We start from the raw sequence: 17,481 nt of genomic DNA, 5'->3' as shown, positions 1-17,481 counted from the left end.
CAAACTCTAAAGCAATCAATGATGAATCAATGAATCAAAGTCAAATCCTGCTCTACATTATTGTATTATGAATTATCTTCTGCCTGGAATTTTGACATTTCATGCCATACAGCTTGATTTCAGCTGCTGATTTCAGTTCTAGACAAATTTCAAGTTCAAACTTGTTTCAACAGCGACAGGAGGGAAAACAATAAAGAAATAGCTAATTTTTGGTGGAACAAACCCAAACAAATACACTCCCATTCTAAAGTTCGGGGTCATTGATACTTCTATTCAACAAAGATGCATTCAACTGATACAAATTTTATTTATCAATGTCACAAAAGAAAACAATATTTATCTATTTCATGGATAATGTTCTTTCTAGTCATCAAAGAATCTCGAAAAAAAAAAAATACATTACACTTTCCACAAAAAACATGAAGCAGCACAACTGCTTTCAACACTGGTTATAATAAGAATAATATTATTTTTTAAGCTTATTAGAATGAAAGCATATCAGAATGGAGTGATGTTGCTGAAAATTCTGCATTTCCTTCACAGAAAAAAATATTAATTTTAAAATAAACAAAGAAAACTGTTATTTTTATTATGATAAAATTATAATATTTGTAATATAATATTTTATTATAATACTAATTATAATATTTAATAATGTAATTTTTTATTGTATTTTAATCAAAATAATGCTACCCTAGTGAGCATCGGTAAAATATATGTAAAAAAATATACGTTATATTTTACTTATATACAAAAATAAATGCAGCAAAAAAATCCAAACTAACATATACAAAACAGGTAGTTGGGGCATCTAGCCTATATGTATGACAGGGCCTCTATAAAGCTCAGCGTTTCTTTGCCGTGTGACCTTGTCCTTCCTGGTTTAATTGATCTAATGGCTGCTGAGGCTGTGTCTCTGGCGAGTGCATTTATTTATGAGTTCTGGTATAAGATGCTTTTACTAGAATAGGCTCTAAATAAATAAATAATCACATCAATCACATTCAAGGTCAAGGAGGGCTTTCAACACCATCAGAAGATACACACAGATGTCACTGCTAGTCACTGCACACCTGTTTGTGTCGGGATGACACAAAATACATTCATTATCAAATCAGACATCACTACTGCTCTCTTGTGTGCTTTAAGACGATCCATGGCACGATGTTTATTGAATAACCATTTAAATTTCTTCATATGACTAGTCAGCTAGTCAGTGTTAAAAATAATAATCGCGGATTATATCATACATCATAACCACAACATTCAGGCTGAGTTTCTCATCTTTGTGCCATCTTGTCTCTCAGACTAACAAATTTGAGTTTGTTTCATCCGAGCACCTCAAATGATCTTGTGTGATATTTCGCTGTGCTTCTACAGACACAGACACTCCCTCTCTGTGTAATTACCCTCAAACACCAGGAGACAGATGAAATGAGTTGCCTGGCAACAGGATGCATGTGGTCCAATGGCATCCTCCCGAGAGGCTTGTTTGTAATGTGTTTAAACAGTGAGAGGAGGCGATGAGGGGATGGAGACAGAGGATGGAGAGAGAGGACGAGACACAGGCATGATGGGGACAAGGACAAAGGTGAAATGAATAACGGAAATCAATGGAGAATCATTGATATGACCTTTAAGAGCAGGTGACACAGCGGCCCAACTGAATTCAAAGCACCTCACGCTGAGATCTGGGTGTTTGAGAGTGAACTCCAGACATCACGTTCAGCAGCAGATCACAATATAACAGCAGGAGAGTCAAACACACGTCCCGAGGGCTGAGTATGAGCCTTGGAGGAGTGAATCTAATCTCTCCTTTAAAAGGGACATTTTTTTTTATAAAGAAAACAACCCTAAACTTACATTTAATCATTACATTGTACAACCTGTTTTAGGGGAAATAACTGAATGATGGATTAATAAATTGATACATTAATAATACTGATTAATTATTCAGCGCTGTCAACGGGAGGAATTAATTCACAGTTTAATTATGTCTGTAATTAAAATGAGCTGGAGAATTTCTTAATATTCATAACCCTGTTAATGTTCGGTTTAGGATGGCTTATAAAGTTATTCAGCCAAGTGTAGCTTGCATTATTTTTTTCTCATCAATTGTGATAGTTTAATGATCACCAATTTCACATATATATTTACAACCCGAATTCCGGATAAGTTGGGACGTTTTTTAAATTTTAATAAAATGAAAACTAAAGGAATTTCAAATCACATGAGCCAATATTTTATTCACAATAGAACATAGATAAACTGAGAAATTTTACACTTTTATCCACTTAATTAGCTCATTTAAAATTTAATGCCTGCTACAGGTCTCAAAAAAGTTGGCACGGGGGCAACAAATGGCTAAAAAAGCAAGCAGTTTTGAAAAGATTCAGCTGGGAGAACATCTAGTGATTAATTAAGTTAATTGATATCAGGTCTGTAACATGATTAGCTATAAAAGCTTTGTCTTAGAGAAGCAGAGTCTCTCAGAAGTAAAGATGGGCAGAGGCTCTCCAATCTGTGAAAGACTGCGTAAAAAAATTGTGGAAAACTTTAAAAACAATGTTCCTCAACGTCAAATTGCAAAGGCTTTGCAAATCTCATCATCTACAGTGCATAACATCATCAAAAGATTCAGAGAAACTGGAGAAATCTCTGTGCGTAAGGGACAAGGCCGGAGACCTTTATTGGATGCCCGTGGTCTTCGGTCTCTCAGATGACACTGCATCACTCATCGGCATGATTGTGTCAATGACATTACTAAATGGGCCCAGGAATACTTTCAGAAACCACTGTCGGTAAACACAATCCGCCGTGCCATCAGCAGATGCCAACTAAAGCTCTATCATGCAAAAAGGAAGCCATATGTGAACATGGTCCAGAAGCGCCGTCGTGTCCTGTGGGCCAAGGCTCATTTAAAATGGACTATTTCAAAGTGGAATAGTGTTTTATGGTCAGACGAGTCCAAATTTGACATTCTTGTTGGAAATCACGGACGCCGTGTCCTCCGGGCTAAAGAGGAGGGAGACCTTCCAGCATGTTATCAGCGTTCAGTTCAAAAGCCAGCATCTCTGATGGTATGGGGGTGCATAAGTGCATACGGTATGGGCAGCTTGCATGTTTTGGAAGGCTCTGTGAATGCTGAAAGGTATATAAAGGTTTTAGAGCAACATATGCTTCCCTCCAAACAACGTCTATTTCAGGGAAGGCCTTGTTTATTTCAGCAGGACAATGCAAAACCACATACTGCAGCTATAACAACAGCATGGCTTCGTCGTAGAAGAGTCCGGGTGCTAACCTGGCCTGCCTGCAGTCCAGATCTTTCACCTATAGAGAACATTTGGCGCATCATTAAACGAAAAATACGTCAAAGACGACCACGAACTCTTCAGCAGCTGGAAATCTATATAAGGCAAGAATGGGACCAAATTCCAACAGCAAAACTCCATCAACTCATAGCCTCAATGCCCAGACGTCTTCAAACTGTTTTGAAAAGAAAAGGAGATGCTACACCATGGTAAACATGCCCCGTCCCAACTATTTTGAGACCTGTAGCAAAAATCAAAATTGAAATGAGCTCATTTTGTGCATAAAATTGTAAACTTTCTCAGTTTAAACATTTGCTATGTTATCTATGTTCTATTGTGAATAAAATATTGGCTCATGTGATTTGAAAGTCTTTTAGTTTTCATTTTATTAAAATTTAAAAAACGTCCCAACCTTTCCGGAATTGGGGTTGTATCATTGGGGAATAGAACAGAATAAAATAGAATAGAATAAAAAGTTCACATGCTTTTCTGTTGTTGTTATTCATGCAGCAAAAAAAAAAAGTTATTCTGGACTTCATGAGCTCCAGTAAACCAGATATTGATCAATTCACTAAATAAACTAATTAATTAATCAGTCAATCAATCCAATCCAATTTTAGTTCCTTTGGAAGCCAAACACCTACTAAAAACGTGCACTATCCCAGAGATTTTTTCCCAACTATCCCTGAGATTTTAAATTAATATTTCAATAATTTAACAACACATCATAATTTTCTGAGGTTGGTTAATGATCACGTCTTTCAGGTCAACAAATAAAATATTTTACCTTTTTAGTAAGTTTTTATTTTATTTTTGATATATAATTGAATTAATTCATAGCTTTTCATCAACACACAAACCCTAGTTTTAGAAATCCTAATCTAGAAGAAAGGCGAAGAATTCAAGCAAGCAAAAATAATGCACACTCGGGCAGTTAAGAGAGCTTATTTGGAGTTTTCAGCAATTTTAATGAATTTTTAAAATAACTAAATCATTAAGTAAGGTATAAAACAACAGCCCCTCTGCAACTTTTCATTGCCCATTAAAAATAAATATATTTCCATGAATCACTACTCCACACATAGAGTGAAAAAAATTGCTTCCAATCAGCCTTTCAGCAAAACCTCTCATGAAAAATCTAAATCTCCCTCTAAAGGTCACCCATCCTAAATCAGCTCCCTCGTGTGCTACAAAGTGAACTCAGCCGTAACCGTGTGCGAGACACCTGTAGGAACTATTGAACTACATCATCAGACTGTCTTCCTCAGAGCAGAAGCGCTTTAACCTTGCACCAGCAGCTTTCCACAGTGGAGGATGCGTTCACCTCTAAAGGTTGATCCTCAGCATCCGCTGGCTCTGGCTTTCAGTGAGGGGGGGTGGGTACCAAACAGAGCGTAAGACATCGCTCCATCGCTCTGTCTCCATGGAAACGCCAGCCATCCTTGAAATAAATCTGCCGCCGCCAGCCCCCCTCCTCCTCTGATGTGACTGTGTTTCAATTTGCCTTTGTTTCTGTCTCCCTTCCGCCCCTCTCTCTCTCTCTGCATCAGTCACTTTCTTCTCACCTGTGTTTGTTCTCCCTCAGACCATTTCTCTCTCTTTCTTTAACATGTCGTTCACAATTCTGCATGTACTGATGTATCTATATGAATGCAAAGCCCCTTTCACACTGTGATTCTGTAAAATACATGGGTAATGTGTCCTGGCAATTGTTCCCGGGTTGCTAGATTTTGCACTTTCACACTGCCAGTGATTACCCGGAATATGTGCATGTGTTCACACACAACCCGTAAAGGTCCCGTAAAGATACGTCACATCAAAATGTGTATCATCGATCTCACGGGCTGACGATAAGACGATTTGAAAAATGACCATATCGCCCAACACTAATGGTAGCTGAACAAATTCAGAGTAACAGGATAAGTTTTGAGCTGACAAAACCAAACCTCTCCAATCCGGCTTTGTTGGTACCTGTTGATGCTGATCATCAACTTTCTTTGTCAACTCAGGCTTTGATCCTGAGTTTGTGGAGCACGTACACATGAATATATGACATCACTGGTTAACAGCCAATCACGAGCCTTGCAACACAAAGCAAGTTTGATTTACTTCTCGCGAGAGACCCAGCGAGATTCAAAACTAAAGGTTAAATTTTTTGCTAAAGGTTAAGAGATTGAAGAATATGAAGGAGGACAAATCAAATAAATTATCTTGCTCTATCAGTGCATTAACAAGTGAAACTTTTTAAGTTAGTTTACACATTTGAAAATATACAGCGATAGAGACTCTAACATGTAAGGTCATTTTTTATTTTTTAAATAGTGCAATACTACAATATTACATGATCTGTATACATTAATATTTATTTAAAATAAACGATTTATAATTACTGTTATATTAAAATTGCTTGTGTTTCATAGATAAATTATAATAATAATAATAATATGAATCACAATAATTATATAAATCATAAAATGACTACGTAATTATTATTAAAGCCAAACTTTTTTTTTTTTTTTAGCATTATTGACCTTTAATTTGGAGCAAGATAAACTGGAGTGGCTTTGTGTCAGACATGTGTCACTTCTCTCACATCTGACTGGTCCACCTTCAGTTTGAGATCTCTAACCCAGAACATACCCTGCCCTGGAGCAGGTTAGCCATGGAGTGTAAGTTACTATGGCAATGAATGAAAGTGGTCCCTAAACCCAGGATTGGTGCAAACTAACATGAAACTAACCTTGCTAGCCAGCTAATTTAGCTTCATGGTACAGGCCCCTGGTGTTTTTTTATGTGTTTAACCCCAACAGGTTTTGTAGCATTTCATTCAACTCTCTCACTTCATTGCAGTGCTAAATGCTGACCTCTGTGAGTCGGGCTGTGAGATGGTGTTGACGATGGCCTCCACAGCCGTATCGAACAGCTCCGGATCCGCCAGCGCTGTGAAACTGGCCTCGACCAATCCCTCGCTCTCGTTCAGAGGAACGTCCAGCAGAACCCAGCTCGACAGACACTTGAGCACACGGGCCTTCACCAGCGGCGGAGAGTCCGGCTGCCGTAACAGCTGCTGCAGGAGCGGGTAAACTGCCGTCCACTCGCGGCCCAGAGCGCCCCGCACCTGTCCCTTACGGTACTGCGGCAGCCGGCTGGTCTGGAACTCCTCGGGGAGAACTGTAAGGAGCTCCAACAGGGCCAAACAGCGGGCACGCCCGTCCACCTGACCTCCTTCCTCCTGAAACATGCGCACCATCTCTGAGACGGCACCCGGCCACGCCTCGGGCATCATGTTGAGGGCGAGGGACGCAAGCGCCACGCACAGGCGGGTCAGGACGATCTTAGAGCCGGAGGCGAAGCGAGCGATCTGAGAAAACAGCTGCGTTTTGAGCGTTTCGTACTGCTCTGCGGGGATGTCGCTCCAGTAGCGGGAGATCTTGGTGTGAAGGGCGCTGGCGCCGAAGTATTGGATCTCTGGAACCTGCGGAGATGAAGGAAGAGACGCAGTCTTTGATTGTCTTTCTCTTTAATAGATTCCTTGGAGAAGAAATCAGATGAGACATACACAGCATATAAATCCTTCTTGCATCATTAGTTGGCACAGAGTTTGTGATCAGTGCTTTTCAACTGCTGCATCACTACTAAAGGCCTGGGTGATATGGCCAAAAATAATGTGTCATTCATTCACACAGAGACACTTATGCAGATTTATTAGTGGACTATGGCTGTTGACACGTTAATTTCTGTTGCTGTGTGATCAGCTGTAAGATTAATCCATATGGAGTAAAAATCTCAAACACATTTCTGGTCCTTCTATTCTCATTACAGTGATGTAAAAAATCTTTATTAATTGTCAGGTTGATTTATAAAAACATTACTGATGTTTAAATTGAAACACATTTAAGAATCCTGGAGGAGACAGAAAAATATCACTTGTTTCAAATATAAATTCCTATTTTGTGTGTGTTTTAGGAGAAAATGACTCTTTTTGTGAAATTCACTCCTTTTGTAGCCATTGAAAACAGCTACACAGAACAAAACCAAATAAATCCTGTAGGTGAGGCTTAGTTGATGCAACGATCACCGCTGCAATGCAACCGCCGACGACATCTGATATGTGTACACAAGACTGAAAGTCATTGTGAACAGGCATTCCCAACCCATTTAACTTGGGCAAGACAAGGACAAGCCGAGCACTGGTGGAAAAGGAGGGGATGAGAACAGGATGTTCTTACCTTCTCTGGTCTTAGTAAAACCCAACAGAACTGCCAGGCCTGAGGAGACACTTGAGCCTGCATCAGCCATTTCTGAGCCAGGTTCTTATTCTCAATGTTGGGATCATAATAGAGTTGATGCAGGGCCTGAAAGAGACACAGAGAGCGAGAAACACAGTTTTACCCAGTGAGCATAGCACTCTGGCCATTATGGAGCACATGGATACAAACTAATAATGCTGTATTAACCCTGGGGTTCCTGCGGGGCAGTTTAGCAGACAAGTGTCTGAAAGCATGTGCAGTTAAAGTGATGCTCCAGGTCTAAAAACTGCTGACGCATGAAACTCATGACATAATTTATGCAGGTGAAGAATTTAATATGGTGGAAGGGCAAATAACACAGCTAATAATGACATACTCATTCAGCAAAAAAAAGAAAAAAAGAAAAAAGAAATAAGCAATGTCTGTCCAGTGTTTACCATAAAAATACATTACCTATCTATCTATCTTATTAAAATGTATTTGATCGGAAATACTGTAAAAACAGTAATATTGTGATTTCTATTTTAATATTTTACATTTAAAATAATTAAGTAAAATGTATATTTAATATTTGAATTAATATTTTAAATAGGGCTGTCAAAATTAACGTTAACCCAAATTAATTTTAACAGCAATGATTTTATAAAAAAGCCATATCACCCTGGAGCCCAAGACCGGTTTCCCACTGAAGCTAAGCAGGGCTGAGCCTGGTCAGTACCTGGATGGGAGACCTCCTGAGAAAACTAGGTTGCTGCTGGAAGAGGTGCTAGTGAGGCCAGCAGGGGATGCTCACCCTGTGGTCTATGTGGGTCCTAGCGCCCCAGTGTAGTGATGGGGACACTATACTGTCAACAAGCACCGTCCTTCGGATGAGACGTTAAACCGAGGTCCTGACTCTCTGTGGTCATTAAAAATCCCAGGATGTCTCTCGAAAAGAGTAGAGGTGTGACCTCGGCATCCTGGCTAAATTCGCCCATTGGCCTCTGACCATCATGGCCTCCTAACAATCCCCATATCTGCTGATTGGCTTCATCACTCTGTCTCCGCTCCACCAGTAAGCTGGTGTGTGGTGGGCGTTCTGGCGCAATATGGCTGCTGTCGCATCATCCAGGTGGATGCTGCACACTGGTGGTGGATGAGGAGATACCCCCTGTCTATGTAAAGCGCTTTGAGTGCATAGAAAAGCGCTATATAAATGTAATGAATTATTATTATCATTATTATTGTTAACACAGCATGCATTTTCTGTTTGACCCATGGCCTAACCCGTAGAGAAATGGAGATGCACAGTGTTACCAACTTGGTAAATTTTCAGACCCCTTTGCCGACTTTTTTTTTTTTTTTTTCAAAATGCCCCTAGCAACAAATCTTTAGGGTTTGCCCAAACCTTATTTAGTTTCTGAGACTCAAGGTCTCTCTTTCCAGCACACACACCTCTTTCTCTGCGTCTGCTCTGGTCAGCGAGCAGCTGAGAGGACCAGCACTTTCAGTTAAAACACATTGGAGTGGATACATTTCCCAGTCGTTCGGAAATGTAAACAGGCTTGTGTAAGTAAACTGCTCAGGGAAAATAAAGAGAAGTAATGGGAATCTGGTATTTCTATGTTCTTTTTTTCATGTGTCTAATAGACATGAAAAAGTTCTCTGAAAAACATCTATGACCTTTGAAACATGTCTAGTCTTTTAATGCTATATGTTAATGGATTCACTTATAATAAACATATATTACATAAAGCATCCTTATTTGTCCATGCCCATGTTGATAAGAGTACTAAAAACTTGAAAAGTATCACATTTAGATACATTTAGAACAGAAAAATGTGCTATTAAGTTGCAATTAATCACGAGTTAACTCATGACCATCATGCGATTAATTGCAATTAAATATTTTAATTTATTGACAGCCCTAATTTTATTTTAAAATAGAATTTGTTCCTGTGATCAAAGCGGGATTTTCAGCATCATTACTCCAATGTTCAGTGTCACATGATTCTTCAGAAATCTTGTTAATATGCTGATTTGCTGCAAAAGAGAGAGGGTTATGATAGTTAACTAAAGTAAAAACAAAATAGAATTAAAACCATAAAAAAAGTCACTTAAAATAAACATTGACTGAAATTAAAATGTTTAATAGCATGTCAATTTTTATTACTATTAATGTTGAAAACAGTATTAGTGGAAATTCTGAATTGTTCTATGAATAGAAAGAGCTAAATAACAGCATGTATTTCAAATAGAAATCTTTTGTGACTTGAATCTTTCAGAATCAGAATCAGAATCAGAAAGAGCTTTATTGCCAAGTATGCTTGCGCATACAAGGAATTTGTTTTAGTGACATAAGCTTCCAGTAAACAGAGACAACAACACACAGACAAAAAAAAAAAAAAAAAAAAAATTTACAGGAGAATTACAAATTGGCAAATAAATAAGTGTATAAACAATTGTGCTATAAATGATAATGGAATAGGATTGAGTGAGATGCAGGAATGTTCTAGGATGGAGGGGTAACAAATAAATATAAGGATATTGCACATTTTTGCATAAGCATACGTTTAAGTGGGAAACATTTAACTGTTCATGAGGTAGATTGCCTGGGGGAAGAAACTATTCTTGTGCCTTGCTGTTCTTGTATTTGCGGCTCTGAGGCGCCGGCCAGATGGCAAAAGTTCAAAGATGGGGTGACTTGGATGTGAGGGATCCAGAGTGATTTTCTGAGTCCTTTTCCTCACTCTGGATGTGTACAGTTCTTGGAGGGTGGGCAGGGGAGCACCAATAATCCTTTCAGCAGTCCGAACAGTTCTCTGTAGTCTTCTGATATCTGATTTTGTAGCTGAACCAAACCAGACAGTAATTGAAGTACACAGGACTGACTCAATGACGGCTGAGTAGAACTGTTTCAGCAGCTCCTGTGGCAGGTTAAACTTCCTCAGCTGGCGAAGGAAGTACAACCTTTGTTGGGCTTTTTTCACAATGGAGCCAATGTGATTGTCCCACTTCAGGTCCTGAGAGATGGTGGTTCCCAGGAATCTGAATGACTCCACTGCAGCCACAGTGCTGTTCATGATGGTGAGTGGGGAAAGTGCAGGGGGGTTTCTCCTAAAGTCCACAGTCATCTCCACTGTTTTGAGCGTGTTCAGCTCCAGGTTGTTAAGACTGCACCAGACAGCCAGCTGCTCAACCTCCTGTCTGTAAGCAGACTCGTCACCGTCCTGGATGAGGCCGATGACTGTAGTATCGTCTGCAAACTTCAGGAGCTTGACAGAGGGGTCTTTAGAGGTGCAGTCGTTGGTGTACAGGGAGAAGAGCAGAGGGGAGAGAACACATCCCTGAGGGGCACCAGTGTTGGTGGAGCAGCTGTTTGACATGAATTTCCCCAGTCTCACTAACTGTTGCCTATCTGTCAGAAAGCTGGTGATCCACTGACAGATAGAGCTAGGAACAGAGAGCTGGGTCAGTTTGGTCTGGAGGGTTGTTGGGATGATGGTGTTGAAAGCCGAACTAAAGTCCACAAACAGGATCCTCACATAAGTCCCTGTTTTGTCCAGATGTTGCAGGATGAAGTGCAATGCCATGTTGATTGCATCATCCACGGACCTGTTTGCTCGGTACGCAAACTGCAGGGGGTCCAGTAAGGGTCCAGTGATGTCCTTCAGATAAGCCAGAACCAGTTTTTCAAACGACTTCATGACGACAGACGTTAGAGCCACAGGTCTGTAGTTGTTAAATCCTGTTATCTTGGGTTTCTTTGGAATGGGGATTATGGTGGAGCGTTTGAAGCAGGAAGGCACTTCACACAACTCCAGAGATCTGTTGAAGATCTGTGAAAAGATGGGGGCCAGCTGGTCAGCACAGATTTTCAGACAGGCTGGTGTAACGCCATCTGGGCCTGGTGCTTTTCTTCTTTTGTTTTTCTTGAAGACCTGGCGCACATCATCTTCACAGATTTGAAGAGCAGGAGGTATGGAGAGGGGGATTGCAGGAGGTGTTAATGGTTGTGTAGGGAGATGGTCAGAGTGGGTGTTGGGGGTTTCAAATCTACAATAAAACTCATTCAGGTCGTTAGCAAGTCGTTGATTAGCCTCAGTGCAAGGGGATGGTGTCTTGTAGTTTGTGATGGCTCTCAGTCCTCTCCAAACTGAAGTAGAGTCGTTGGAAGTAAACTGGTCTTCCAACTTTTTAGCATAGGTCTTTTTAGCCGCTCTAATCTCTTTGTTCAGTGTGTTCCTGGCCTGATTGTACAAGACCCTGTCCCCATTTCTGTAGGCATCCTCTTTGGCCTGACGAAGGTGTCTGAGTTTTACTGTAAACCATGGCTTATCATTGTTGAATGTTAAATAAGTCCTGGTAGGAATGCATATATCCTCACAGAAACTAATATAGGATGTTACAGTCTCTGTGAGTTCGTCCAGATCGGTGGTAGCAGCTTCAAAAACGCTCCAGTCTGTGATGTCAAAACAAGATTGTAAATCCTGCTCTGTTTCGCTGGTCCATCTCTTCACAGTCTTTACTACAGGTTTAGCAGATTTAAGTTTCTGCTTGTAGGTCGGTATAAGATGAACCAGACAGTGATCAGAACGTCCCAAAGCTGCTCGTGGAACAGAGTGATATGCATCCTTTATTGTGGTGTAACAGTGATCCAGTATATTACTGTCTCTGGTGGGACAGGTAACATGCTGTCTGTATTTTGGCAGTTCACGGGAGAGATTGGCTTTATTAAAGTCCCCAAGAATGATTAAAACAGAGTCCGGGTGTTGTTGTTCTGTGTCTGTGATCTGATCAGCGAGTTTCTGTAAAGCCAGACTTACTTGCGCTTGAGGAGGGATGTAAACACTAACCAGAATGAACGAGTGAAACTCCCGCGGCGAATAGAACGGCTTGCAGTTGATAAACTGCGTTTCTAGATCAGGGCAGCACATCTTCTTTAACACAGTTACATCTGTACACCACCATTCATTGATGTAAAAGCATGTCCCGCCGCCGCGCGATTTCCCCGTTGATTCTGCGTTGCGATCCGCTCTAAACAGCTGAAAGCCCGGCAGATGGAGTGCGCTGTCCGGTATGGCGTCATTCAGCCAGGTTTCCGTGAAACACAGAGCAGCAGAGTGAGAGAAATCCTTATTTGTCCGAGAGAGCAGAAGGAGTTCGTCCGTTTTGTTGGGTAGAGAGCGGAGATTTGCGAGATGGATGCTAGGCAACGGCGTTCGAAATCCGCGCTTCCTGAGTCTGACGAGCGCTCCCGCTCGCTTTCCCCGTCTGCGCGTCCTGAAGCGCTTGATCAGCGCCGCTGCTCCTCCGATAACAATGTTCAGTAAAACGTCTGTATAATAGAAATCCGGAAAAATATCATGTGGTGTGTTCTGCCGAATGTTCAGCAGTTCATCCCTGGTGAAACTGATCGTGTTTGTTAAACAAAAAACAGGAAAAACGAACAAAAACAGTACAAACACTGGAGAGCCAAGCACTGAAGCAGCCATGTGCGGCGCCATCTTGGATTGGATTCCTGTGACTTTTGATCAATGTAATGCATCCTTGCTGAATAAATGTATTAATTTCATGAAAAAAATCATACAGATATATTGTCATTACCCAAAATATCTATCTACATCCCAAATGTCTAAATGAAGCAGACAACAACAAAAAAATGTAATCATATAAGACACAAAAGAAGGAAGATCAGAGAGGAATTCGATCTGTGTGTCACAGCACATCAGAAACCCCCTGAGAAGTTGCCATCTGTCAGAGTAAACCAGGTGACACGTGTGTGTGTGTGTGTGTGTGTGTGTGTGTGTCTGTGTGTGTGTGTTTGCGGTCAGACCGCCGTAGATGCTTGGAATCCTTATACTTCGGTACAAAGGAAGAACAGACTAAAGTAAATATGGTACAAATGTCTGTTTAAGCACATGGCTACATCTTTTGAAATCATAGTTTCTATGGCAACCATCTATTCTGCACTAACTCATTCTTAAAGACCAGCGCTGGATGACTTTGCTCCACTGACATGGTTACCGTATCCGATCTTGTCTATGTGTGTGTGATGACTCACTCATTCTGTAGGGTCCATTTTACCCAGACGTCTATTAACCACTTGTTTAATCTGATTCTATGAGCTACGCTACAGGCATTGTCTGTATCTGGACTAGCGGTATAATGTCTGCTCCACATTCTGGCTAAGAACCACCCACTGAGACAGGACGAGATGTTCGAGATCAAAAACTAAGCAAGTAAGGACAGGTAAGTCAGAAAATGGATATAAATAATAATCAAAAAAGTTAAAACAGGTGTGACCAATAGGCATGCACAAACTACACATTCACAAACTGACTAGTCAAGAGTTGAACAGTCTTAGAGGAAGCCCTTAATAATAAGACTAATTTAAGTTGTCCGGCCCTGATCAGGTGCATATCTTAAAAGGGTGCGATTTAGATAGGATTAATTTTTTTAAAGATGCATAAACAACTGAAAAACTAAACATTTTATATATATATGTTACTTAAAAGAAACATGAATAAAAAAATGAAATAAATGAATAAATGAAGTTTAAAAAATAAAACAAACAATAAAAAAAATTATAATATGTAAATATAAATAATATAAATATATATGTAAATATAAAAGTTCTTAATAAAAATATATTTTAAAAACTAAAGTAATTCAATAAATAAAGTGGTAAAAATGCAACCAGTAATTTGGAAGTTAAAATGCAAAAAAATTAATAAATAAATAAAAAATGCAACAGCTGTTTAAAATCAATTAAATAAACTAAAAATAAATATCTAAATAAATATGTAAATATAAAAAACATGCATATAAATATAAATAAATAACAAATCTATCTAAATAAAATAAAAGCTAAATAGAAAAAATAATATAAAAGGAAAATAAAAAAATAATATAAAAGGAAAGTATATAAATAGCCAAATAAACAAAAAAAAAGAAAGTCTAATATACAATAAAGACATCTAATATATAAATTTTTGATGCTATGAAGCTAACAAACATTCAAAATTCAATGACTAGCTGTTCCTCAGAAAAACAGATTTTTCAGCTTAGTATTTTGTGAGCACCTTGTTTCCTGGTGGACAATTCAGAACCTGTTCACCATGACTACCAAACACTGTGTGAAGCCAGACACTTAAGGATTTTTGGGACTGTGTTCAACAGCCCATCTGGAGTGATCAGGAACGGCTGTTCTGACATCATCAGCCATGTGTGAATTTTACATCTCAGAATTTTTGTGTTTTGAGATTCATTCCCATTAGTGCTGTCAAAAGACCCAGTACTTCGGTACCAAGTCGGTACTAAAAAAATTAAAATGCCACAGTACCAGGTTTCTTTAAGTACGGGTGGTACAAAGTCAGCATAAATTAATCAAATCAAATCTCCATATGGACCAGTATCTGTAAATGTTAGGCCGCAAAAGTTGGTTGAAATATGAATCCTGCATGTTCTGCGCGTCTCTGTGTGAATGAATGAATGGTTTGTTTACTACATAGACTGAAGCGCGTGACACTTGCAGTAATTTCAGCATCTGCCATCTCAATGAGGACATAAATACTAAAAACTTAAGTACATAAGTAACATAAGTACTAAAAACTTGAAAAGTATCACATTTAGATACATTTAGAACAGAAAAATGTGCTATTAAGTTGCAATTAATCAAGAGTTAACTCATGACCATCATGCGATTAATTGCAATTAAATATTTTAATTTATTGACAGCCCTAATTATATTTTAAAATAGAATTTGTTCCTGTGATCAAAGCGGGATTTTCAGCATCATTACTCCAATGTTCAGTGTCACATGATTCTTCAGAAATCTTGTTAATATGCTGATTTGCTGCAAAAGAGAGAGGGGAATAACATCACCAGAACTGTTCTGTGTTACTTCACAGACATTTTACCGTTTCATTTGAGTAAAATCAGTGTCAAAATAAAAGTACATTTTTACATAGAGGCATTGTGCTAGAATTATTACTATTACTTAGTAGAATGTATGTGATACTGCTACTACTGTTGAAAAAATTTATAAAACTTTATTTTTTAAAGAAATAAATCACACATTATTTCTTCCATGTTTTAATTTTAATAGCAAATCCCCTTTATTTACCCAAAAATAAAATGTGTTTAAATGTAATTAATTAAAAGACAAATTAAATTTGGGTAAACCTTGTTTACTTGTTTTTCATAATTATATAACTTGTAGAAAAAATTTCAACACAATTGTAAATAAGTAAGTATAAACAATGGCATTGGTTTTATTTTTTGTGATTTTTTTGTGAAATTTTGGTACCGTGACAACACTAATTCCCATTGAGTCAGAGATAGATAATCAGAAATTATCTGAATCCTGAGCAACAATGAGGAACAGCACCACAGGAAACTGCCCCAAAACATCAGAAATGATCAGATTATAAGAGATGCTTTTTGACCTTTCAGCACTAATAGATCAGAAACGTGTGTATGAGCCTAAAGCAGCACAGCGTCTGAACAAACAGTGGTTGGAAAAACATATCAAGTTGCCACTAACAACCAAATCTCTGCACACAGCCCAAGAGATATAATTAACAAGGCTAACGGCCGAGCCAATCAAGACACAATAGTGGAACATGACAACACTCTCACACACACACACACACACACACACACACACACACACTAGGGCTGGATGATTATGGCCTAAAATCAAAACCTCGATTAATTGAACATTTTACCTCGATTACGATTAATGACCGATTATGTTGTTTCTGTTTAGTTTTTTTGCCCTCATAGTTCACTCACAAGGTTTGTACTGTAAGCAGGGCTGTAGCTGGGGTCAGCAGGGCCCCGGTGCAGGTTGTACCAGTGGGCCCTGTTTGAAAGTGTTTAATTTGTATGTTCGTTCTGTTTATTTGTTTGTGCTATTTACACAGTGTTTAAGTTTTTTCAAGTTTGTAAGTGTCCAGGTACAGAAACCGAATAATTAAATGTAAAATAGCACTGTAAAAATTAAACATACAGTAGTGTTGTCAAAAGACCCGGTACTTCGGTACCAAGTCGGTACTAAAAAATTTAAATGTGACGGTACCAGGTTTCTTTAAGTACCGGTAGTACCGAGGTCCCGTTCAAACCCGGTTCAGCGCTATGATTTCCGCGAAGCAGAAAACGAGGACGGAATCTTAAAATCCAGTCATGAAAATGAAACTTACATTTTAATATGGACAGTCATGGAATTTGTCAAAGTCAGCATAAATTAATCAAATCAAATCTCCATATGGACCAGTATCTGTAAATGTTAAGCCGCAAATGTTGCTTGAAATATGAATCCGTGTTCTGCGCGTCTCTGTGTGAATTAATGAATGGCAGAGACGTGCGGGTTTGTTTACTACATAGACCGAAGCGCATGACGCTTGCATTAATTTCAGCATCTGAGCTTCAGAGTTCTCTCTCCATCAAGCGATCTGAACTTTTCAGTTCATCTCAATGGACGCACAGCGCACCTGTATTTGATGCTCTGTAAACTCACCGTCGCTTTACTGATAGCGCTGTTTCTCACACATGCAAAGAGAGAGAGAGCAAGAGTCTTACCACGCTGAATCGACATGCTATATGTAAACTATTCTTTGTTGTCTTCTCCTGTCAAAATAATGGAGTTCGTTTAGAATTATTCATATTCATTTTCTAACAAGCAGAAGACATACATTCTCCGGTAGTGGGTGAGGCTAATGCGCAAATAGCAATTTCATTGGCTGGCGCTGATCTAGTACCGTCCCTGTTTTGATTTCAGCAAATCAGTTTGACCGAACTCAGACAACGTGATTAATATTCATGAACCCAGCAGCTCATCAATTCATAGTGCATTGGATATACATTAGTATGATAGTAGAATTAGTAGTAGTATTATCTTTTAATATTAATATGATCTATTACTATTTTTTTTACAG

General features: G+C 39.0%; 1 protein-coding gene across 2 annotated transcripts in view; it reads right to left on the bottom strand.

The window, feature by feature from the left end:
- Window positions 1-17,481, bottom strand: part of ipo13b (importin 13b) — a 41,956-nt gene that overhangs the window by 21,150 nt on the left and 3,325 nt on the right. For both annotated transcript variants that reach the window (XR_009424139.1, XM_059512102.1), the window contains exons 2-3: window positions 7,541-7,666; window positions 6,176-6,786 (exon numbers count right to left, since the gene is read on the bottom strand). Coding sequence is in view for 1 of the 2 variants with exons in the window: in XM_059512102.1 (XP_059368085.1) it covers window positions 6,176-6,786; window positions 7,541-7,666 (737 nt within the window). In the remaining variant the exon portion in view is untranslated. The remainder of the gene's footprint in view (window positions 1-6,175; window positions 6,787-7,540; window positions 7,667-17,481) is intronic.

Source organism: Carassius carassius, chromosome 27 (genome assembly GCF_963082965.1).
Source record: "Carassius carassius chromosome 27, fCarCar2.1, whole genome shotgun sequence".
Classification (NCBI taxonomy): domain Eukaryota; kingdom Metazoa; phylum Chordata; class Actinopteri; order Cypriniformes; family Cyprinidae; genus Carassius; species Carassius carassius.
This window is presented reverse-complemented; position numbering and strand designations above follow the sequence as displayed.